The following is a 24,236-nucleotide window of genomic DNA, read 5'->3' on the forward strand; positions in this document are numbered from 1 at the left end:
CTGAACCATGTATTGCACACTTTTCCCTCCTATGGTAAAATTTTACAAGTTTATTTGAGGCACTTCCCGTAATAGTGAGAAATGCCAGTCAATCTGTAAAACAAAAGTGTTGGAGATTGGAAGATCTGCAGAATGTGAGCTGGCTCTTGGCTTAATAATGCCTAGAAAAGGACACCAATATGCTTGCTTAGGAGAAGGTTGGATGATTACTTGGGAATTCACTGGTTGTTTGTGCTTTTGGAATATTGCCTCACTTATAAACTTAATTTTAAGCATAGTGTAAGCGCCGTACGATACTTATTAATGTATTGTACCGGAGGTGACTGAAACGAGCTGTACAGTACTCGCTCTTTGTATTCAGAAGTGGTCAAACCTGCAAATTAACATGTTATCACTAATACTGAGAGTAACACAAAGGAGTATATCATAGGAAACACAGGTATTGCAGTACATCATTGTTGTGACACTTCACGTCGTCAATTCCATACAATATATAAATCAATACAGAGTTACCTACACTTTAGTGGGTACAGTCGGTTCTACAGATGAACACCACCAGCACAAACACAGCAAGTCACCCCTCTCATCTGCGTGATCTGATGTACGTCATTATGTTACGTTAAGTGTACTTATATTAACACACATCTCTAAATCCTCACAATTTAAGTATCTAATCACTATAAGTAGTCACATTAATTCCTCACAATTTAAGTATCTAAATATAAGTAGTCACATTAATTATATTGAAACATCATCAAATCCTCATGGTTACATAAGTATCCTAATACTATGAATACATACACAATGTGGGGAACAGGCGTCCTCTTGGTTGTATGCAAGGGATTACACTTGGAGATTTACCGGGATGAGGAACACGGGGATTTACTCTGTGCCTCCCGAGACACGTCTAACGTGTAGGCATGACTGCCGTGAAGTAAGTGGCTTTGGAGACGCTGCTGGGCCCCTACAGCATATGATGTTCATTATGCTGCAGGTATGTTATCAGCGCCCATGCCACAACAACCGACCCGTCAATGAGAGAAAGAGCTGAGAGGGCAAGTTCAACGCGTCCCCTCGGCCCTACGTTCCCCTCTCACTCGGCTGTGCTGGCACGCAGGCGCACCCTACACTCCATACACTACTCATGACACTACTCATGTATAACAACCAGTCACTACAAATAATATACTGCTAACAAAGAAAACATAAAATGTCGCATTACAATGTATCTCTAGCCGTCGTGTAAGTTGTGCGTACACGGCGGCTACACATGGGCAAGTAAAATTGTAAATATTTTTGGCTTGCTTCTTATACAGTTTCTTTATGCAAATGATCTAGACATACAATACAAGTTGAAGTAAGGAGTAACTCCATTTTGATCTATCACCTGCCTCACTTCTGCAGGAAGTGCTTCAATTGTTATTCCCCTTGTCTACTCACCAAGAATAAACCATTGTCCTTTCTTTAACTGATGTACAACAACAGTAGTTGCAAGGCAGACTGTTGCAGGGTTTATCTTTAAAAGTATTTTGCAAAACTTGACTGGTGATCTGCTTTTACTTTGTCATATTGACAGTCATGTCTCCTCATCTTCAAGAGAAACTCCATCCTGGTAGATCTATTATTTGGGACTTCATTCTTAGTGTTTATAGCTCTTGTTAGGATGCAAGGAAATGCTGAATTTGTGTTTGTGTGTGCACCTCACTTTACTGGCTCCCTTGGTTACAAAAACTTGCTGGAGTTGTAAGCTAGACCTTCCAGGGTTATGTGGCCAACTATTTGTGTTATAATAATTAATCACAAAATCTCCAGTGTCTTTCAAGCCTCATGGACTAAAATAAGTTGTTTAGTTAAATTAACAGTTAATTAAATAAAACACAGGATTATTAACAAAACATTCAAATGTGATAAATATTCTTCCCATCTGTCATAGCTTCAATGATAAATATTCTTCTCATCTTTCACAGCTTCTATGATGTGCATGCACTTTCTTGAATTTTCACATAGTTTTGTGTAATTATTCTTGTTTTCTACTGGTGACAGTGATTGCAGTCAACAACAGTACAGCTGGAGAAAATCTGAGTAGGGATGTTTCTAAATTAACACTAACTTGCTTTTATACTTGTATCCACAATGGATACTGGATACAATAAAAATCACAAGTAAAACTAAACAAGTAAGCTAATTCATTCATTCTCTCACCACAGATCCACAGGATGTTGCCCCCTCAGTATGTTTACAAACCAGTTATTCACCACTGTATCCCTTTCACCCACTCAAAATTGTGAACCCTTCCCATTACTCCTACCACATGCATTCTTTAAATCTATTAACATCCAAAACATATTAGTCTTTTGTAAAGTACCTACTTCTTACACTTGTTAAACAGCAAACATCTTGTTCCCACTTTGTAAACCCCACAGCTTACATTATTCCTGCCTCTGTATTCTAGCTAATGAGCCAATCACTCTCTCTAACTTGCATTTAAAGCAAGAGCATTAATTTTTTTCTATATATGGGAGCCATATCACACTCTCACACTGTACCATTCTGTTAATTTACATGTACAGTAAAATCTCCATAAATCAAACTATATGGAGCGAGGTGGTTGACGGTTTATCCAAAAGTTTGGTACACATTTTTGGCTGGTTTCTATGTACATAAACACATGTATGTTTACTCTTATTTACAGCATATTTGTTAGTACACATTATAAGACCAAGTACAAATATGGTTGCTGTGCTAGCGCAAGATGTTATCTCGTATTGTAAATCCCGAGGCTCACTTTTATATGCATGTTCTTTAGATGCTCCTCATATTGTAAATCCCGAGGCTCACTGGTATATGCATGTTCTTTAGATGCCCAGGGAGCATTTGATGCTATACCTCATGATGTCATTTTATACAAGGCAATGGGAGCGATTCCTAAGGATTGCTGGGCTACTTTGCTTACGTGGTACACATCAATTACAATGCAAGTTAAGTGGGGAACATATTTATCTGCTGATATCCAAGTCTCTAGAGGTACTTGCCAAGGTGGGCTAACATCTCCTTTTTTATTTAACCTATTTTACAAAGATCTTGTGGATACCTTATCTGCGTATAATGGTGGAGTTGTTATTGGTTCCAAGTCTTTTAACGTTTTTAGTTATGCAGATGATATTTTTTTATGTAGTCTAACTGTCACAGGTCTGCAACAAATGAGTGAGGTTTCTAATAAGTATGTAAGTAATCATGGCTTGTCTTTTAATCCCAGCAAGACTGAATGTAATCATGGCTTGTCTTTTAATCCCAGCAAGACTGAATGTATCATATTCGGGGAATTTTGTTTTACGGAGCGTCCTGTATGGCACCTAAATAGATATTTTGAAAGGATGTGATGTGTAGAAATACCTGGGAGTGAATCTTTCCCACGGAAAACCTCATGCTCATGTGAATGAATGCAGTAGTGCCTGCAGAAAAGCATTTTACGCCTTACAATGAGCAGGGTTGTGCAACTTGGAAACTAATGTTAACACAGCTCCTTATGTCTGGAAAACTGCAATTAGGCCTGTAATGACATATGGATTGAATACTGTTAAGATAGATAAAAGACGTATGAATGAGTTCATGCAAGGAAAGCTTGTAAAGGCTATGTTCAGACTACATAAATACTGTAGAAATAAACCCTTATTGAAAGCCTTAAGGATACCCTATGGTGGATGCAATGAATATTGACCTATTAGGCCAGATTTTTCATAATAACTTAAGAGCAAGATGATTTTATATATACTGCTATAATAAAGAGCAAGATGATTTTATATATACTGCTATAATAAAGTTTTGAGTGAAAGAATTCAATTCAACAACAGGCTTACTCGAAAGAGCGAGGGACATCTGTTCAAAGTACAATGTAAACTTTATGAAATACCTGTTTGACTCTAGCTATGCAAAGAAGGCCGAATATGAAATAAAACATCAAAGATTTGATAATGATGGGTTATCTAACAGTGTCCGTGCCCTTCTGGCAAGTGAAAATTCATTTGACAATTATGTTTTAAATTTGATACTTGCTCCATTTTAGTCTCATGATGTGTAATTTAAAAATAACTTATTTATATAATTTTAAAGTGTAATTTAAAAATAACTGATTTATATAATTTTAAAATTCATGTTTTTAATAACTTATAAAATTTTAAAATTCATGTTTTAATCTATGTATAATTTTGAAATTGTTTAGCTAGTAAGATTTCCCTTGTATACTTATAATTAACTCCTTTCTTTTGATACTCTAAATTTTATAACGATGTAATCTTTAAACTGTTTTTTAGTCTCTAATTAATTTTATGAATGACAAGGTATTATGTTCTTTTGTTAAATATGTTTATAGTGTCCTATCTTCTTTTGATGGGAAATAAAAAAATTATTATTATAAGCCTCAAGATGGATATTTACAGCATATTTTGTTATTATACACGGTACACAACTCACTATCTGGTCACTTTAATTCAATTTAAGAGTTCACTTACATTATGCAACTACACACTTAGTGTTTACTTAAGAGCTCACTTAACTGTACACAACACACAAGATCACATAAGAGCTAACATAACATAAAGCACTGTACTACTAGTGTACTTTTGCTTATCACTCAGAGTTCGAGTCAAAGATGTTAGCTGGTGGCTCTGGTGTGATTGGGGATGGAGTGGAGTGGGCAGACTGGCTAAGAAGGCTGATAAGGACGTTCAGGTTATCCGATATTCAGCTTATTTGGGTTCAATTTAGGGAGGTTTTACTGTACATACCATATAGGAGCAATCTTACAAACCACTCAGCCAATTACTTATTTCCTTTAAATATTTTCCTACTCATCCAAGCCAGCAAGTTCATTGCTTTCTCTTTACTCTTCAACACTTTCATTCAACTTTACCCATCTTTTACACTTTGCTTGGCTGACAATTTCTCAAAATACTCAGGCAGCCTACTCTTCAACACTTTCATTCAACTTTACCCATCTTTTACACTTTGCTAGGCTGACAATTTCTCAAAATACTCAGGCAGCCTATCTCATCTACAGCATCCATCTCACTCAACATCCTACTATATGCTCTGCTTTTAAAATTATTTTAGCTTGATATTTTCTAGATACAACCACATCATAATCTATACTGATTTTTCAGGCAGATGGTGAAACAACAGAATGGGAAAATTACTTGAACATCACGGTTCTGCAGTCATTCATCCATGATGTACTGCAGATTGTGTACTACATTCAGGTGTGCATATAGTGCAGGGCATCGAAGTATACTAGATGCCAAAATGGAAGAGAAGATGGATGACTTTGCACCAGGAATTGCTCATTGAGACATAAGAAGGGCCTGGAGAGGCAATAAGAGGAATGCAATTCCACAGCTACACATTTTCCAGCTTATTGCTCATTCCCATATATTGGGGTTTGTGCCTGTGCACTGTGCATGTTTTGCTGCAATCCTTCAGTGCTACTGAAACAAGAGTTCAAGAAAACTCTCTCTATCAGAATTATAGAATTATTGCAATTATAAAATTATTTAATTCTTTAAAAGATGTTACTTTTGATTGTTACCTACATATATATTTTGTTGATCATACCTAACAAAAATCCCATCAAATCTTGATCCTTATTGCCTACTACTGCAGCTAGGTGCCATTATTAGCTTGATAAGTTATCCCAGGCTGGCTTTGAAAAAAAGTATGAATAAAAACTTAATCTATATATATTTAATAAAATTTTTATAGTATATGGGTCCTCATTTTCATGGGTATATGACAGTTAGTAGCATTGGACATTGATCACACTGATATTAGTTTGCCATTAAATAATAATTTCCTAGTTTCCAACAGGAAAAATCACTACTATATAGTGCAACTAGTGTTTTAGAACACCCATTGCTGTGAATGACAAAGCAGTTTCAATTATTTTTGCCTGGAGAAGTGTGTTCACATGAAGTGCCTCCTCCCTTACCCCTTCTGTAAGTGTTAGTTATACACACACATTTTCATGTGCAGATTTCCTGTGTTGCCTGAAACATGCACAATTAAGGTGTGATTGAATGCTACAAATTAAGGCCCAGTACTAAGCACACTGGTGTATAATGAATTAAAATATCCCACCTAGTCCCAAAGTTTAAGGCTTCTTGGGTTTCATGTTCCAAGATAAGTGATTGGACTTTTTTGTTCATGTAAGCTGACAATTGGTGGATAATCTCACCATCACAACAAGACAGCTAAAGGAAGGTTGCACAGAATTGTGCTTCTCCAGGATGTCAGTGTTTGTGGTGGGGCATCTCGTGGTCTAAAGAAGCCTTAAACTTGGAGACTTTGCCGTGTATTGTAACTGGATTTCCTCCAGTAAATAATCACTCTTTTAGTCTCACTTGAGCATGTCTCAGACATCAATGGGAAATCTGCACATGCAAATGTGTGTGCATAACTCTCAGCTGTGGAGGGGGAAGTGTGTGCATTAATTACTCTCTGCTGTGGAGGTGGTGTGTGGCTGCATAACTCACTGCTGTGAAGGGGTTGTGGATGGAGGCACTAGAAAGAACACATTTCTCCAGGCAAGAGTAATTAAAACTGACCACTTTTGAACATTGGGTGAACACTGCAGTGTTGGCAGGAAGTAATGATTTTACCCACAAAGCTCTTCTGTGGTGAATACAGTAGCAAAATAATAGGCAAGCAGGTTGGCAACACACGAATCAACATGACTATGCCAAGTGGCACTGACTATTAAAGATCTAAGGAACTGTGTTGGATACTCCAGGATACTGCTATGTTAAATAGAAAATGTTCTATGGTGTTTAGAGTTATGGGTTTGTACTGTGTTGCATGGACGCCTTGTTTGTCATGGAGCTGTGGTGGCTGATGCCAACTAGCTTGTCTTAATTACTATTGCAAATCATAATGAATGATTAAGCAAATTCTGTTAAATGAAGGAAGAAATACAGCCAGCAATATTGTAATGTCACTTGAACATCTTCAGTAAACTACTGTGAATATATTCTTTGTTCAATAGTGACTTGGTGGATCTTAGAAAAGCTACTATACATCTGAACACCACAGATCTTTGAGGCAGAAAGGAGGGAAACAGCTTCCCTCTCATCCAAGCTAACACACTCACCCTTCCGAGTGAGTAACAGTACTGTTTGTTGGCTGCATTTCTTGACTGGGCTGATGTTGAACTGTATTTATTTATTTATTTGTTTATATATTTATGATGAGAATTCTGAGTATGATTTATGATAATAAGTGTTTAACAGCTAACTAGCACTGGCAGTACAACTTTAGTAAACAAGCTGTCCTTGCAACACAAGACAATTATATAATTCTCTTTACCATAAAGCAATGTAAAAAATGGTTTATACGATATTTTCTACTTAGAGTAATGTGCATTTGTATCCTGGAGTATCTGGTATATTGCAATGGGCACTTGTATAATCATCTACTCTGGCACAATAATCATGTCACCTGAATACACATTCACATGCTAATGCTCACTATGCTATCCTCTTGTCTGTTGACTGGTCTGCATGTTCTTGTCCTGTTTAAAAAAAGAATGGTAGGTTGACTAAGTATTCCTACTTGAACCTTACCTTATAATATGGAGAGAGAGAAAAAAAAAAAAAAAAAAAAAGTTTGGGTAGGAATTCAGTCAATTTGCCACACATCTTGAAACAAGTTAGGAATACAAAAGCCAAACAGCACATATGAGAGGCATTACCATGTTTGTGTGTCTTCAGGTGGTGAAATTACTGCTCCAGACTCCATGACACTGAGTAGAATTGTCAATTCTCTGACCTAACTCCACATAACATTGTTCTTTAGATGATCTTATTATTTCATGCCAAGTGCTTTCCAATGATTCCTATCACATACAACTACTCTTCCTTGCTCCACAGACGTCCATCCAATCTAATGAACAGAAATTACCAACAATAATCCTACCACTTATGACTTAGAAATTCATCTACTGAAATGTATACATGAGAGGTGAATAAAGACTTACATGAATCAACAGTCAGGATATGAGCTGCTGCAATGTGTGTGCAAACCACTGATGGGATGTTGCCTGGCCCAAGCAGAGTCTGGCAGCCTGTACCTGCAGTACCACTATGCACTAATCTGAGGAAGTATAATTATTTCATAGTACCTACTGCTATACATAGTTAATTCTGGTGCATTGCACTGAGTTGCACTGCATTGAGGGGCAAACAAGAATGATAGTAATAGTCTAATAGGTAGATAATACTGAATAATGAAATAATAAAATATTTAATGCATCTAAATACAGTAAGTTCCTGGTCATCTATTATACATTTACTGCTGTTCTATTAACTAGCTGCAACTCATCTCTGTATCTCTGCCTGCATAAATAAAGACAGCAATTCCACCCAAAAGTTTTATTCAAAGGCTCAAAGCTTGCTCAACATATAAGAATGCACCTGATAAATAAACACCAAGATCTGCACCAATAAGTGAGTCAGTGGCACATGCTGAAAGTTGACTGTGCTGGAAGCTGACAACCTTTACTCACCAGACTGTATTAATATTTCCTAATTGAATGAAATGTATTTCCTGAGCACTGAAAACAAGTCTGTTCCCCATACCATGATGAATCACCTCTGGTTAGGAGTAGCAAGACGAGCTGAAGCTACCAGGTCTAAACGAGCATCCTGGGCATTCCTTCCTCCACCTGACACACTGATTTCTTTAAACAGATTTACTCCTATGCTCTTGAACTAGTTGTCAAGTACAGCACATTTGTGAAATACCAATGATCACATCAGTAAGCATGGCCTCCATTATCTTCATATCTATATCTGACACCTGTTCCTAAAATCACTAGACCTTGCCCAAGAACCCCAAATGATGGCCACAACAGGAGTTTCTATTTGCAGTTCTTTTCTTTATATTATTTTACTTTCCTTTAAGCTTGATCTCCATAATTCCTTGAATTTTTCCTTTCACATACTACACCAGTATGTTGCCAGACAACTGCAGGTTGTCCTGTACACACTTGCAACTACAGAAATTCGTGAGATTTGTAATATTAAATAACCATAATGAATTAATATGGTAAATAATATATACATACAGTGGAACCTCGGTTACTGAACGCCTCCCTCTTCAAACAGTTCGGTTTTCAAACGAAATTTTAAAGTCATTATTGCTTTAGTTGTGGTGCCATAATTCGGTTCTAGGGCAAATTTACTTGATTTAAAATATTAAGACAGTAAAAGCTGGCGTTTATTATCAATTTATAGTTTCTATAAATATCTACTTGGTTTTTTTTATTTATTTATTTTTTTAATTTGGAGGAGAGATGTAAGACTAATTCAATCAATATGTGATCCCGTTGAAAAGCCAGTTTTTTGCGCTCAGGAATAATCCCAAGTCACCTTTGGCTCTCTTGATTACCCTCAACGCCATCACTACTGCACAACTGCATTTTTCCCGTACCTTTTTCCCAGCAGCAAGATGTCTAAGTGTTAGGATCATCATTTTGGCAGTAAGTGGGTCCCTCTGTCCCTTACTAGATCGGTGTAAACAGTATCTTCTGATGAGTTCTGTGTCATTTATTACATCCTTTCCGGATAATTTGTGAGCTAGAGATGTTGTGAATCAGCCATCTTGGCTGTGGGAGCGTAAGTCATTAGCCGCTAAGACAGGGTAGACTGGTGTCTGGGAATGGATTAATCCATTCTACATTGATTCTTATGGAGAAAAGTTTCGGTTTTCGAACATTTCAGATTTCGGACGGCATTCAGGAACTAATTAAGATCAAGAACCGAGGTTCCACTGTATAATATATATATATATATATATATATATATATATATATATATATATATATATATATATATATATATATATATATATATATATATATATATATATATATGTGTGTGTGTGTGTGTGTGTGTGTGTGTATATAATATATATATATATATATATATATATATATATATATATATATATATATATATATATATATATATATATATATATATATATATATATATATATATATATATATATATATATATATATATATATATATATATATACACACACACACACACACACACAGTGGTACCTTGATTTACGAGTGCCCCAACTTACGAGTTTTTTGAGATACGAGCTAGAACAATTTTTTGCTTTGACTTGCGAGCCAAAATCCGAAATATGAGTGAGCTTCAGATACACCGTTGGCACAGCAAGCACCACAACAATCCCCCAACATTCCTCATCTCACTGGTTCACTTTACGTTTTTAAATAACATTTGTTATTTATAAATATATTTTTCTTATAGTACACGCTTGATATAACGAACACATAAGGAGAGAGAGAGAGAGAGAGAGAGAGAGAGAGAGAGAGAGAGAGAGAGAGAGAGAGAGAGAGAGAGAGAGAGAGAGAGAGAGAGAGAGAGAGAGAGAGAGAGAGAGGTGCATCATCGGCCATTGTCAAAGTCACTCACTGGTTGTCACACAGCCACATCTCTTACACAAGAGGTTGACTGTCAGCCAACTCTCCCGTGTTTTAAGGCCTAGGATATTCATAAAATAAAGAAAGCACTCGATTATTTTGAAATATGCCGTAATCTGCAGTTTCGTAAAATAAAACGAGTATTGGATAGCCTTAAAGGGGTCGTTGTACCCGAAATTTGGGAAAGATTCGTTATATCCATAATTTATTGCATTAAGAAAAAAAAAACACATGTAACACAAAAATTGAGGTTTTATGGGGATGGAACGCTTTAACGACAATTCAGTTAATTTCAACTTGGAAAATTGATTTGGCGTATGAGTAAATTGTTACGAGCTGTCAGGGAACGATCAAGGTACCACAGTATGTGTGCATATATATATATATATATATATATATATATATATATATATATATATATATATATATATATATATATATATATATATATATATATATATATTTATTTATTTATTTATTTATGTATATATATATATATATATATATATATATATATATATATATATATATATATATATATATATATATATATATATATATATATATATTAATAAAGATAACCATATGAATACATCTTGATATTTTCTGGCAATACAGCAAGACGTCAACATAGAAAAAAAAAAAAAAAAAAAAAAAAAAAAAAAAAAAAAAACACTACCTTTATGAAGACTGGCAGCCTGTGCCGGGGTGTTGTGCGCTGGATGCCTCCTCCAGTCATTACTAGTGCCTCCATCCTCACTCCTGCAGTCCTGCCATCTTGATTTGAACATGGTCTCAACTGATTGATTGACTGACTGACTGATTCTGACGCTGTAACAAGTGGGGCGCGTATCGCTGCTGATGGGGGTGAGCTGCAACCAAGTAGTAAGACGTGAATGATTGTGTGTGTGTTTCGTCTGCATCCAATACATGAATCAATAAAAAGAAAGTAAGACATTTAAAAAATCATTATATCTTTGCACTATACGGAACGGACACCAAAAAACGGGAGTATCTCACTACATATGCAGTGACAACATACAGTGACGATTTATACTGGGTCATTCTGCCAATGTAATATAGTACTGGTAAATGTAAACCTGGCATTACCGCATGTTACAGTAATCCTATCGTTGTGTGTGTGTGTGTGTGTGTGTGTGTGTGTGTGTGTGTGTGTGTGTGTGTGTGTGTGTGTGTGTGTGTGTGTGTGTGTGTGTTTCGTTTGTATCCAATAGAAGAATCAATGAAAAGAAAGAGTAAGACATTTTAAAAATCATTATATCTTTCGAAAATCAGACTGGCTTAATAAGACGGAGAAAACGGATCACCTGAAGGTCCGCCACCCCAGCCGCACTCGGGGTGGCAGATCTTCAGGTGAGACAATCTGGGGTGGCGGATCTTCAGGTGATCCCATACTTTTAATGAAGTAAACTTTTTTCTGCATTTTTTATATCCACTCAGTTTTTTAATGTAATTTTTTAATCTAATGTTGTTAGGTTAGGTTAGGTTAGGCTAACCTAACCTAACCTAACCAAGTGAGAGAGTCTGGGGTGGCAGATCTTCAGGTGAGACAATCTGGGGTGGCGGATCTTCAGGTGATCCTTAATTTGAACTGTTAAAAAAATATACATTATTTATAAAACAAAACAAATATATTAATATGAGGGAGTGACGAGGACTTCTCCACAAAAAAAAATAATAAAATAAATAAAAAAAATAAATAAAATAATAATAATAATAATAGAAATGGTAATATGCAAGAAGTAATTGGTGCAGCGGGTCTTCGTACTGTATGTACAACTGAGGTGGAGTCCCCAGGGTGAATGACCCTCGCAGGGACGTTGTGATTCCGATGAAAGAGCCTCCTGCTGGCGGCCGGGTAGTGGCCTCGCTTGAGATCGAGCCGCCAAGATACGAGGCAAAGCAATGCCGAAGCTTCATTCATTGCATCGCAGGTGCTGGTCAGGCGTCACGGGACGAAGGGATGGGAGGAGGATGAACTGATCGCCACCGTAACGAGTGACGCACGTAACTAATACGGATTACATATCCTAATACACTGATAACATTTTTCTCTCTTAAACTTAACTACATCACTGCGCGCGCGTGTGATTCACCTACGGTCGTCTGCTGGTCACCCAGCCAGCCCTACGGAAAGAGCTCAGAGCTCACAGTGACCGATCTTTGGGTAGGATTGAGACCACTGACACACCACACCCGGGACAGCGAGGTCACAACCCCTCGGATTACATCCCGTATCTACTTGCTGCTAGGTGAACAGGGGCTACACATTAAGATCTATTAAGATTATCTTCTTTTGAAGGCAAATAAATTATCATTATTATTATTATTAAAAGGCTCGCCCATTTGCCTCGCCGCGCCCGGGATTCGAACCCGGGTCTTCTTAAGAAGGTTGTGAGCCGAGCGTGCTAACCACTACACCACTGTGTGTGTGTGTGTGTGTGTGTGTGTGTGTACAATCCATCACGAAGACACTCCAGGGGTCGGGGGTAAGTGATAGATAACTAAATAACACAAGCACACAGCTGGCGGCGGGGTGAGGCGAGGGCAGGCCAAATCTCACGACCGCGAGAACATTGACACCACCAACAGCTGTTCTTGCAATCAATGGGGTCATCAGCTGGGTGCACGAGTTATCTCCTGCGCTATGCATGGTGATCTGCTCAGCAACGGGCTGCTGATATACATGCACAAACTGCACGCCCTCATTCTCGATGCCGCTGTCAGTCACATGGCGGTCAGCGCGGAACACCGGCCGGCTGTTGTCTTCTTTACACAGTACGCACTCCAATGCCCGTTGTCTATCATCCTGGTAAGACTCTCTCTCTCCCTCCAGACGTCTGGCCAGTACTACGGTAATTCCCACGATTAAAGACTATCAGGGCGTCTTACAATGCTGGTCGGGGGAGAGGACGGGTCAACTCCTGAAGCGACAATTACCAAGACAAAGATAAAATGCGACACTGATTGCATGTAAATATCGTTGTGTAAATACGCAGCCCACTCGCACATTCCTGGTAATAACAAAAATGTTCATCCCCAAGGGCGGCAACCCAGGGAGGTTCCTCCGAGTCCAGCACGGGCGTGTTGGCTGTCCGGCATTAGTGAGTACACGACACTTATTCCAACAAAATTCGTTGTAATGTAGTGTTTTAGGTTAATTAATGATATACCGTGTTAAGGTCAATTACTGACATAACCAGCAGCATGACCATTGCTTATAAATGAGCTGGTCGTCTCCTCAGACTGGCGGTGGCGCAACGTGGCTGCGGCGACGGCAGGAGCACTCAACATTGGCGTGGCGGCGGCCAGCGTGGCGGTGGCGGCAGCTTACCACGACCGCTGCCTCCTTCATCCACGCGTGCCCTTCGGACTGGCCATGCACGGTACTGTTGCTCACCGCCATCACCCAATAATGTAGTACTTTAGTGATTAAACGTTAATTAGCACGGCATGGCTGTTTGGCTTGCTTGAATGACCGCTGTCAGTGCGGTGTTGGATGAGATCACGCTTATCGCAGCGTCTTTCAAAGACAGAGAGAGCCAACACCTTATATAGTATGAGCTAATACTTGAGCACTTGGCTTAAAAAAAAAAAAATAATAATACTAACACGCTCAACAGAGTAACGCAGCAAAAGGAGCATGCAGCACTATTGAAGTGTTCAATGGCACTGCTCATGTAAGATCAACTTAGGTTTAGTTACGATCACCAACCATTCCAGATAATCCAAATAGTTCTTAGGACAGAGCAGCGCCAGGAAGGCTTGTTATTAACACCATAATAACATCCTTCCCTCTACACCATCCCTGTAGGCGCGGCGCAGGTGGTGGCGGTGTTCGGGCTGGGTCTCTGGGCAGATGTGACAGAACATCTCCAGTACAGGCTGTACCGGGCGAGGCTACGGCAGCGAGACAGAAAGAACAAGAGGACATCCTTCCTGTACCGCAGAGAACACCGCGTGTACAAAAGCCTCAGCGTGGACAACGTGCGGAGGAAGACGTTTGGCTTTATCCCCGACGAGCGTGCGGTGAGCGGACAGACCCAAGCGATGTGGTGTGTGGTGGCGCGAACCTTCACTGCCCTTAGCACCTCGCTGCTCCTGCCGCTCACCACCCTCGGTATGTTTCTGAACCCAATATTCTGACACACAATAACCAATCACTGTAAAATGGACGCCATCCGCATAGCCTCCCAACCGTATCCCACAAACTGCATCATGCAGGGCTTCACGTCTTGCTCCACAGAATTAGTTAAGATGAAGTTTTTACTTTTATATGGTTTTAATTACACAAGGGCATGGTCGACACGTTGGATGGGTTAGGTTTTAACCTAAGACGGCTAACCTACTCATGCTTCTTCCTTGGGAGATTCCCAGGCGTGGCAACGACCAGGAGTCACCGTTTGCTCCTATCCATACTTGAATCTGTCACTCCCCATCCCTAGCAAAACCTAATGCCTTAAGACTCCCTGTCCCTCGAAATGTCTTAGCCTTCTTGTATGTCAAACATTCCATCACTGTCCTATTTTATATGAACACTTTTCTCTCCCATCCACAATGTCATTTTTACTTTCATATGCTTAATTTCTTCCCATTTTCCATAAGTGACCACCTCCAACATTTGAAAATTCATATCAGACCTTACATTTACTCAGTTTCAACTCTAATTACCAAAGAAGACCATTACAGTTTTACAAATTTTTGCTGATCCCTTCCATTTCTGTAATCTGCCCAGTGTCATCAACAAACAACACGGTATTCAGTCTCCATTTAGCATTGTCCATATACAATTCTGCAACACCAATGCCAGCTTTCATCTACCTTAGAACTCCATACATAAACACTGTTAATATAATAATATAACTGACAAATGGTGCAGTAAATTCAATCTCATCCCCTCCCACACTATCTCAGGAACCATCGATATTTATGGGTTAAGAAGTCAAGCCATTCCACCAGCCTGCCACCACACACTCCTCGTCTTCTGCCAAGCTGTCTACTCTGCCTACAACGTTTTCTATCTCATCATTCTGCTGGTAAACAAAATCCTCTTTTAACTCTATTAAGTTAGTGAATGATGTTCTGAGTTACAGCTGTTAAGCTGTAACCCAAAACATCATTCACTAATTTAAAACAGCTTAATAAAGTTAGAATTAAAAAAGAGGTAGGAAGGAATTGGTTTTCAAATCAAGTGATAAATGAATGGAATTGACTTAGTAATCAGGCTGTTAGTGCTGAATTATTAAAAGATCAGATACATTCATGGATGAGGATGATGGGATGGAAAAAAGCAGGTATGTTTTAGTGACTGCCACATGTAGGCCTGACAGCTTCTTGCAGCTTCCCTTATTTTCTCATTTTCACTCACTAATTTAAAACCCCAATATGACCAGTATTCCATCCTCCCTAAGCTTCAGTGTTATGTTATTTTGTGATGAATATCAATACATGTAGCTCATAAAGACTTCTGTTCCTGTGCAGGTGTGGTTTTGCTGCATCTCGTGTGAATCCATTGTGCGGGGGCATGCTAACCTTCCCCCTGTGCCCCGCCCCATCCCAAAGCTTTCCCCAGAGTTTGATGATGGCTACAAGCACCCACCAGGTCACTATTACCACTGTCAACTTTGCAAAAGACAAGACACTGACTGCAACAACTGGTTACCAATTATACTTCATCAAAGCTCTCCATTATGTCCAGTTAAATGAGAGCATCATTCTGTTTGACACTGCACATTATTACATTATCAAACAAGGATTGCAGTGAACTTCAAACTTTTCCTTCATACCTCATGAATGCAACAGGCTGTTAATGCATCTTCTTAATGTATCCATCTTTCTATACACCCAATCAACATCCCCACAGTGGCAATGGCAAAGTGTATACATGCATATGTTAACTATTTCATTTAAAGCAACCCTCTATGGGTGTGGCGACCAATCACTGCTGACCAAAATATATTTAATTCCAGACAGATTTTTAATAATGTTTGAGTTAGTATGGTGATGAAAACACATGGCTATCTTTACGAAGCTACATATACATATATGTACTGTACTGTACAATGATTTTGTTAGTGTGCTATCAACTAAATAACTGCTCATTAATGTACATTTGATGAACCTATCCACCACAATTTAAATGGGATGCTTTTTTTTTCCCAAGACAGGTATTCTTCTATCCTTTCTAATGATCTAACCCTTACATTTTCAATTCATCTCCCTGCCTCCTCACCACAGGCTGGGCGTGGCTGTGCTGGCTATGTGGGGTGGCTGGCCTTATCTGTATGTTCCTTGCCCTTCCTATGCTGGAGATTGGCATCATCTACCTAGGGATCTGCTCCCCACACTCTATTGTGCCTGGCTGGCTGCTGGGCCAAGGTTATTATCTTGGTTTAGTCTTAAATCACAATGTGTACTAGACATGATGGTCTCCCCTGATACTGAAACCCTTGTTACATCACAACTCCTCAATTCTTCTAAGACATTATCTTTAGGCAAAACATCTCACCTACATATGCACATTTGTAATTCAGAACTCTAAATACCTTACCAATATAAAATCTATTTGTAAATACATGTAAAACATGTTAAAGCTCAATTACTGTGAGAACAAATATTATTTCAATTTTACCCTTAATCTGTACACTCTCTATCTCTCATTTCCTGCCATTCTCTCCATGTGACTCTAACACAGTGCAGGAAAAGGAAAAACTGAAGGAAGGACAATGTTACTAGGAACTCCATACTGGATGGGGACAATAAGAGACAACACTAAACATATAACAAATAAATCACCAGATAGTGTATTTTTCTTTTTTCAGTTTTTATATCTGGATCTCCCTGTTATCAGGACTAGGACAATATTAGATGAAATATGTAATAACCATCTAAGCCACACTGAATCTGCAAAATTCATTTTATTTCAAGTTTTTAGCCACAGCACGACAGGGACTACCTCAAGTTTAAGTGTGCTGTGCACATAACATACTGCACTGATTCAAGCCATCTAGCTAAGGTTATCATATAGCAAGGTCACAACTCCTCAGCTCATATGCAATACCAATCCACACTTAAGTGAGAACAGGCTCTTATGACATAATAGGAAACAAAACCTAATTTGTCTCTGCCTTGACCAGGATTTCAACAAAGGTAATTTTGGTTACATGCTGCAAAAGCCTATCCCCATACTATTGGACCACTGAAGTATAGAAACTAGGTCACATATCCTACACACTGTTCTCCCAATTCATGTTTATGTTACTAAGATTTCATTTAATGGACCAATGATTTAATTTTCACTTGGACATTCTACTTTCCAGGAGCAATATCAATGGCATGCCTGGCAATTCTCTTCCCCATATACTGCTTGCCCCTGAAGCTTGGCACCAAACTGCTTGCTTCCCTCCACCTTGTGGCCTGCATCCTGGCTGTAATGGTGGTGGTGTGGCCTCCTCTAGGTAACAGTAATGAACACTGAATGAATTGTGTGTGTGTGTGTGTGTGTGTGTGTGTGTGTGTGTGTGTGTGTGTGTGTGTGTGTGTGTGTGTGTGTGTGTGTGTGTGTGTGTGTGTGTGTGTGTGTGTGTGTGTGTTTGCGAGTAAGAGGGCTCTGCAGCACTAATCCCAGCATTCTGTGTTCCTTCCTCTAACCAGGGCTACTGTCTGTGCTGGCTGGCTGGAGGGAGAGACAAGACATCATCCTCAACACCTCAGGCTACTGTGACCCAGAATTCCAGCTGTTCACAGTGGTGGTGGCGGCCATTCTCAGCCTGCCCCTGACCTGCCTCCTCTATGCTGCCTGTCTCCTCCTCATTGCTGTGGCCATTGTGGGCACCGGTATTCTGCTGTTTTGGGGTTGCTGTGATGAGGGCATCAGCAGTGACGTGGGGATAGTGACACACACGCATGCCAAAAGTTGTCTATCTAGTGCAAAATGTAATGGCCACACCACCAGGCTGACCTCCTGGAGAGGAAGTGGCAGTGGGGGGGAGGAGTGGGGCTATGATGGCCAGAGCACGGGGACTCTGCCTATGCAGAATGGAGACCATCTATGAGGCTTCAAGCAAAGTTCCTTCAGGGAATGAAGATCAAAGAAACTGCATGTCCACCCATCACCCCATGTCTGATGCAGGTGTTAACACCTTACCAGGAGTAAAGGTAAATTACTGTAATAACCTGGAAAATAGAGTGACCATATGTAATGAGAAGAAATGGTATAATTCACTCACCAAGTCCAAGGCAACACACCAAGAAAATTGATGCAATACAAACAGGACTGAGGAATTCATGAAATGTTCATTAATGAATGTCACATCCATTTCTTCTGAATGGATCTTTTCAAAAGCAAACATGTATCAACACCAATGTCTGTGTTGTCATGACTGTCATCCAGTGTAGCAGATGAGAACTGGTAGAAGCTCCTTCACTAATGGTAATGCTACATGAGTCAAGTACATACTAATAAATGTTGAAACAAATGCTAAAACTCGTGCTAAAAAGAAATCCTTGACAGTAAAAAATAAGGTCTTCTAAGCTACAGCTTCTCAGTATCATACTTTTATTACAAATGTCACACAATGGCAAAGTTCAGCAAACACCTCACAATGGTTCAAACCCAGGAGCACCTGCTTGTTAGCCAAGTGTACTTACCATTACACCCATGTCATCATAATACAAATAAAGCAGCTGTCCATCCTCACACTGGCATGGCAGCCAACTACACATCTGTTTCACTCACCTGGTGTGTGGGTGTCACCAAGCCTCAGGTCTTGTGTGTCCCTCAGGTGTCTGAAGGAGAAACATGTCATAATATTCCATGATCTCATTACAGTCCATGACCCTCCTCTCACTACACTCAAAGATTCTCTCACTCACCTCAACATTCATGACTTGTTGCTCTTTTGAGACAGAGTGACCTCAACATTCATGACTTGTTGCTCTTTTGAGACAGAGTACATCTATGCATGAATGAAGTGCATAGCACAATGCTGGACCATAAAATGAAATTCACACAATATGTCAACAAAAAATGTTGGCAAACTCACAGTCATTAGGAAAATGTATAAATGCAATGAAATGTATTAAGTTTTTGGAAAGTAAAATTACTGTTCAGGATGTGACTAACAGAAATGGAGGATTGAAGAGCATAATCTAAAGTTATGCATTGAGTTGACAGTGTGACTGAGTTATGATGAAACAGTGATGTCAATCTGTAAATCCTAAACACTCCTTCAAGGGATGTCCATGACAGATCTACATAGTGAACAACTGCCTTAGGAGGGCAGCTAGGAGACACACTGGGACAACTGTGATGTAAGCAAACACAGATAGTAGTGAATTACACTGTGGTTGTATTAGTAACAGTTAGTACTCAGTGATATTAAATTTCGGTAAAAATATAGATCTCTTATATGAGCTTTTGCTTGACAGTATATTCCTGTATTCAAGAAACAAGCACATAAAACTAAAATGTAATTGGAGAGTATATCACTGAATTATAAAAGATGCTATTTCTACTTTTCTTTGCCCTTGACCTATGGAAATAAAACTCACCTGGCCTTCACTGCCTTCCACACCTATGTGTGGAAGGCAGTGAAGGGGTTTTGATAACATAATCTTGTAGTCTTATCTGAAGAATGCCTTGATTATTAATGCACTTATTTCTAAAATCTTTATCATGTGTATATATTCTAGATCCAAAAGTCTCCAATATAAAGAATTATCATGCTCTGCTTAAACTTCTACTGAAGTATTTTCCCAGAATTAACTAAGGTAAAAGGGCTAACCATAAAACAAATGAATACTGCACATAAAGACTAAACAAATGTTTCCCAGAATTCCTTAACCTAGTCCACCAATGGTTGAATAAATCTCCCAAAGTTAGACGTTTCACACAATTTATTACAAAATCTATAGATATCCTGGCAGTAGTGTTCAGTATCAAAGTGAAGACCCTGAAGACATCAAGCCTCAAGAGCAGTACAGACAAACAGGAAGGAGAACCTACCAAGACACCAGCCAGCCCGCTGTCTTGCCCTACAATAAATGTGAGGCTGCAGGTGAAGGCTCAGTATCTGTACTTGGTGGAATAGTCTTTGGGCGACACCACCAGACCTCGTCCTTTTCTTGCACCGCGATACACTGTCTCTATTATGTCAATCATCTCCTGCTTGTCCTCCAGAGCCCAGTTGATCTTGTTGTTGTTACCAGTGCCCAGATCAATCATGATGTGCTTGTTCCTGAAGAAGAACATGCAGGTGCAAGGGTCATACAACTCGTACATCTTGTTGAAGTCCGGCACCTCTGTGATGTCCACCAGGTAGATGACGGCAAAATTCTTCACCTTCTCAGCAATGTTGTACAGAACCTCGTCCATCTTCATGCAGGTTGGGTCCCAGTCATGGCCAAAGCGAATCACCTGCAGGTGAGATGAAGTGGTTACTGTCAACACCAAGATTTGGAATGTAAGATGTCCGAGGCCATGACAGTTGGTGACACAAATAAAATATTAACTACATATGTTGCTTTTAGTAAGAATGGTATTTCTTGATAAAAAGTCTGACTTCCTTTCTCCCTAACCCACCTAGGCCCTCAAACAAGCTTGGGGGCCAGTGGAGAATTTTTTTTGGGGGGGGGAGAAAATAAGTGAAATATGGGCACTTAAAAATCTATAGAAATTTACCTTAATATTTTAAATTTCCCTAACCTAACCTAACCTGGCTGGGGAGCACAGGACCATCCCACTAGGACATAAGCTTAACCTAGCCGGGAAGGGAGGGGGGCTACACCCACTTGGACCTCCCCCACTAAGACATTAACCTTGCCTAGCATAACCTATCCTAACATAACATAACCTAAAATAATCTAACTTAACAAGGGACCTCAAAAATTACACTGTTATGCCTTACTGGTGTGGTATGGAGATTCTCAGGGCTATGGCGGTGGATACAGTTCAGTGGTTTTGTTAATAAACACATGTGACCTCTTCTTTACATCTGTATATCGCATCTTAACCATTGCTGTTGCTAAATATACCACATAGTAACTTTTTTCCTACCAAAAACTGGCACTGTTCCTTCATCTCCCTCCACTGGGTAGCCATATTAACAAATGACAGTATCTATCAGAATGTCTAATGCGTCTCTAAAACAAATGAAGTGTACCTGAACTACCATGGAAAATTGTAATTGGTGGCCTCTCGAGTGGCAGCGCATAATTGGAGGGATCAGCTGTATAAGTACCATGAAATCTTAATATGTTGCTATCCACAAATCTCAGTTATAAACAAAAGAAAATAATTTTAATGTTTACTCTTGACTGGTGCAGAGCTCAGCAAACTCGAGTGCTATTCTAGCTATACTAGACATGTGCCCCCAAATTTGTTATGTTTACAGTAAAGTCATCGACCCTTCTACATGGCACGTGAGGTTCATGCTTGTGTGTAACACAGATCTGATATCCAGATTAACCTGGAGAACTTCTGGCAGCTCTACAGACTGACTTATACAACAAGTTCACCTAAGCATGGTGATCACAGCTGTCTGCAAACATGGTGCTTGCATCGTGTACAGTGTGGGTACTGGAATGGTCACATAGGTTACCAAGCCATGGCATAAATTAAAACCACTTTAGATTGACCTGTGGCCAGGAGATGGATGGACAGCAATTACCCAACTAAAGGGACATCCAGGGAGGGCTTTTCTCCTAGTTAGAAAGTTAAACATTTGGTTCAATTAGTTTTGAAGAGTTGCTCATTGCCATGTGTTGAGTGAGGTGGAGTAAGTGAGGGTTGGAGGCCGACGGCGGGTGGGAAGGCCAAAGAAAAAGTGGAGGAAGTGTGTGACGGATGATATGAATTTGTTGGGAATAGAAGAACATATGGCACAAGATCGACAGTTGTGGAAAGCAGTCATCGCCCATCCAACCCCACCCTAATGGGAAAATGCAGACGTTAAACAAAAATAATAAAAAAATAATAATGCTCATTGCCATGTGGCCAAGAGGCTGACAGACGACAGTTAGAATGACTCATAAGAATTCAATGGCTCAAAGATTGCTCTGGTGAGTGTTGGTGGTGTACATGTTTTTTTTTTCCTTCCTTAAAACCCTGCCCTCCTAACCACCCGAAGCTTGTTGTGTGCGGGAATATGGATAATGGAAGAACGGTATGGGACTGCAGATTTACTCCACTTTTTTTTTCTTGAAATGAACACACTGCAGCTTTTATCGAAAATTGACCTCGGCACCAAGCTTACCAGCACCTGTGAGAGCAGCACCACGACACAACACTGGACTCGTGCTACGTTATCTGTTCTTCTATTTAAAAACAACACTACTTATCATGCAACTTGACATTTGGATGCACAGAGCCCTCGTTCTGTGTACAAGCCGGCTCCCCCACATCCCGCCACTCACCACCACTCTGTCCTCCTCGCTCAGGATGGCCTGGTCCACCTGCCACCCGTTGTGCAGGTGCTGTAGCATGTACGACATGGTGAGTTAGGATGTTGAGAGCACAGGTCGAGAAGGTACCAGCGGCCAATCAAGGATGCCTATGTTGTGACTGACTCTTGATCTTGATCTTGATGGTACAGGTGGCACAGGATCACTCCTGAGCCAGGCCTTTGGATCGGCAACTCCTGTAGAAGGGGGGGGAAAAAAAAAGAAACGAACAGCATCCTCTATCCTAATTGTTCATACACCTGGCACGCCACATTCTCTCCAGAAACTCTTTCACCGCCTCAATCATCCTTTCATTCGCCTCTCTACACAGTCCCAGCAACAACACCATCCATTCCTTTCCTGTCTTCTCCACTCTTTCATTCCTATCATGCCCTAACTCAGTCAGTATCACTTGCATCATCTCATACCTGTCTCTGGCATACTTCACACACTCCAGCACGACATGTTCCACCGTCTCATCCTCTCCTATGTCACACATCTGGCACACTTTGCTGCCGGACTCAGACCACCTGTAACTCCTTGCATTCACATCCATACATGTACACTGTGCCCTCGCTCGGAAGAGATCACCGCCCAGGCTTCCATCATACCACCTTTCATACCTCGGGGCCTCTTTTTCCTTGTACCATTCCAGGGTCTTCTTTTTTTCCATTTCATTCTTCCATTCATTCAGTCCCACACATTTCACTTCTTTGTCTATCTCATTCTTCCATTTTCTCACATCCCATTCGGCTCCCACTCTGCCTCCTCTTGTTACCACCCATTCACGCTCATTTTGATTCCTCCCAGCCATTCTTATCGCCCACACAACTTGCAATCCATCCCTGTCTGTCATTCTCATGCATCTCTTCCTCCATTTGCTTCCACTTTAATTCCACAGGTACACCTTCCTTGCTATTCTTGCATCATCCATTCTCTCAAGCCTAATCTTGTATCTAAGTGTGGCTTTTGTGAGTCTTTCTCTAAAGGTGCTCCATCCCATGTCACCTCTCAAGGCTTCAACTGCTGTGCACCTCGGTGCACTCTGTGCCATCCTTGCTACTGTATTCTGGCCCACTTCTAACTTATCAATTTCACTTTCATTCCATGCAATCACATCCATACCATACATTATACATGGCACAGCCACACTCTTCCACACTTCTCTCAACACATCATACTTATTTGCTCTCATCCTTGCCGCGCTTCCCAATCGACCTACCATACTTATCTTTTCATTCTTTGCCTTTGCACACCCACTAGGACTCAT

At 39.9% G+C, this 24,236-nt stretch overlaps 2 protein-coding genes and 1 long non-coding RNA gene across 9 annotated transcripts in view; 2 read left to right on the top strand and 1 right to left on the bottom strand.

The window, feature by feature from the left end:
- LOC135116390 (uncharacterized) overlaps window positions 1-5,560 on the top strand; it is a 44,683-nt gene extending 39,123 nt beyond the window's left edge. For all 4 annotated transcript variants that reach the window (XR_010276283.1, XR_010276282.1, XR_010276284.1 and 1 more), the window contains one exon: window positions 5,160-5,560. This is a non-coding gene — a long non-coding RNA (uncharacterized LOC135116390). The remainder of the gene's footprint in view (window positions 1-5,159) is intronic.
- On the bottom strand, window positions 445-23,399 carry LOC135116389 (thioredoxin-like protein 4A). Of its 4 annotated transcripts, XR_010276279.1 has the most exons (6): window positions 22,940-23,399; window positions 20,532-20,942; window positions 19,263-19,312; window positions 11,184-11,376; window positions 8,024-8,139; window positions 445-7,558 (listed from the first exon to the last, which is right to left on the bottom strand). XR_010276279.1 is itself a non-coding variant. In XM_064033824.1 (2 exons), exons 1-2 carry the CDS (start codon window positions 23,015-23,017, stop codon window positions 20,592-20,594), a joined length of 429 nt encoding a protein of 142 aa, XP_063889894.1. In that variant the 5' UTR covers window positions 23,018-23,398; the 3' UTR covers window positions 20,404-20,591. The 4 variants fall into 4 exon arrangements, 1 of the variants encoding a protein (XP_063889894.1); XR_010276278.1 differs by having other exon boundaries at window positions 445-8,139; XR_010276280.1 differs by lacking the exon at window positions 11,184-11,376 and having other exon boundaries at window positions 445-8,139.
- On the top strand, window positions 13,173-18,994 carry LOC135116272 (uncharacterized). Its single transcript, XM_064033636.1, has 8 exons — window positions 13,173-13,303; window positions 13,771-13,911; window positions 14,340-14,554; window positions 15,440-15,561; window positions 16,007-16,127; window positions 16,763-16,903; window positions 17,845-17,982; window positions 18,179-18,994. The coding sequence occupies exons 1-8, from the start codon at window positions 13,173-13,175 to the stop codon at window positions 18,577-18,579; spliced, it is 1,410 nt and encodes a 469-aa protein (XP_063889706.1). The 3' UTR covers window positions 18,580-18,994.
- Window positions 23,400-24,236: the final 837 nt, after the last annotated feature.

Source organism: Scylla paramamosain, chromosome 31 (genome assembly GCF_035594125.1).
Source record: "Scylla paramamosain isolate STU-SP2022 chromosome 31, ASM3559412v1, whole genome shotgun sequence".
NCBI lineage: Eukaryota > Metazoa > Arthropoda > Malacostraca > Decapoda > Portunidae > Scylla > Scylla paramamosain.

Bases quoted from the DNA above. Each gene is read 5' to 3' on its own strand.
- LOC135116389 (XM_064033824.1), bottom strand. From the start codon at position 23,017: ATGTCGTACATGCTACAGCACCTGCACAACGGGTGGCAGGTGGACCAG. The intron at 20,943-22,939 runs GTGAGTGGCGGG...TCTCACCTGCAG, and splicing joins GCGAGGAGGACAGAGTGGTG to GTGATTCGCTTTGGCCATGA.
- LOC135116272 (XM_064033636.1), top strand. From the start codon at position 13,173: ATGCATGGTGATCTGCTCAGCAACGGGCTGCTGATATACATGCACAAA. The intron at 13,912-14,339 runs GTACTGTTGCTC...CCATCCCTGTAG, and splicing joins CTTCGGACTGGCCATGCACG to GCGCGGCGCAGGTGGTGGCG. The intron at 15,562-16,006 runs GTAAACAAAATC...GTTCCTGTGCAG, and splicing joins TCTATCTCATCATTCTGCTG to GTGTGGTTTTGCTGCATCTC.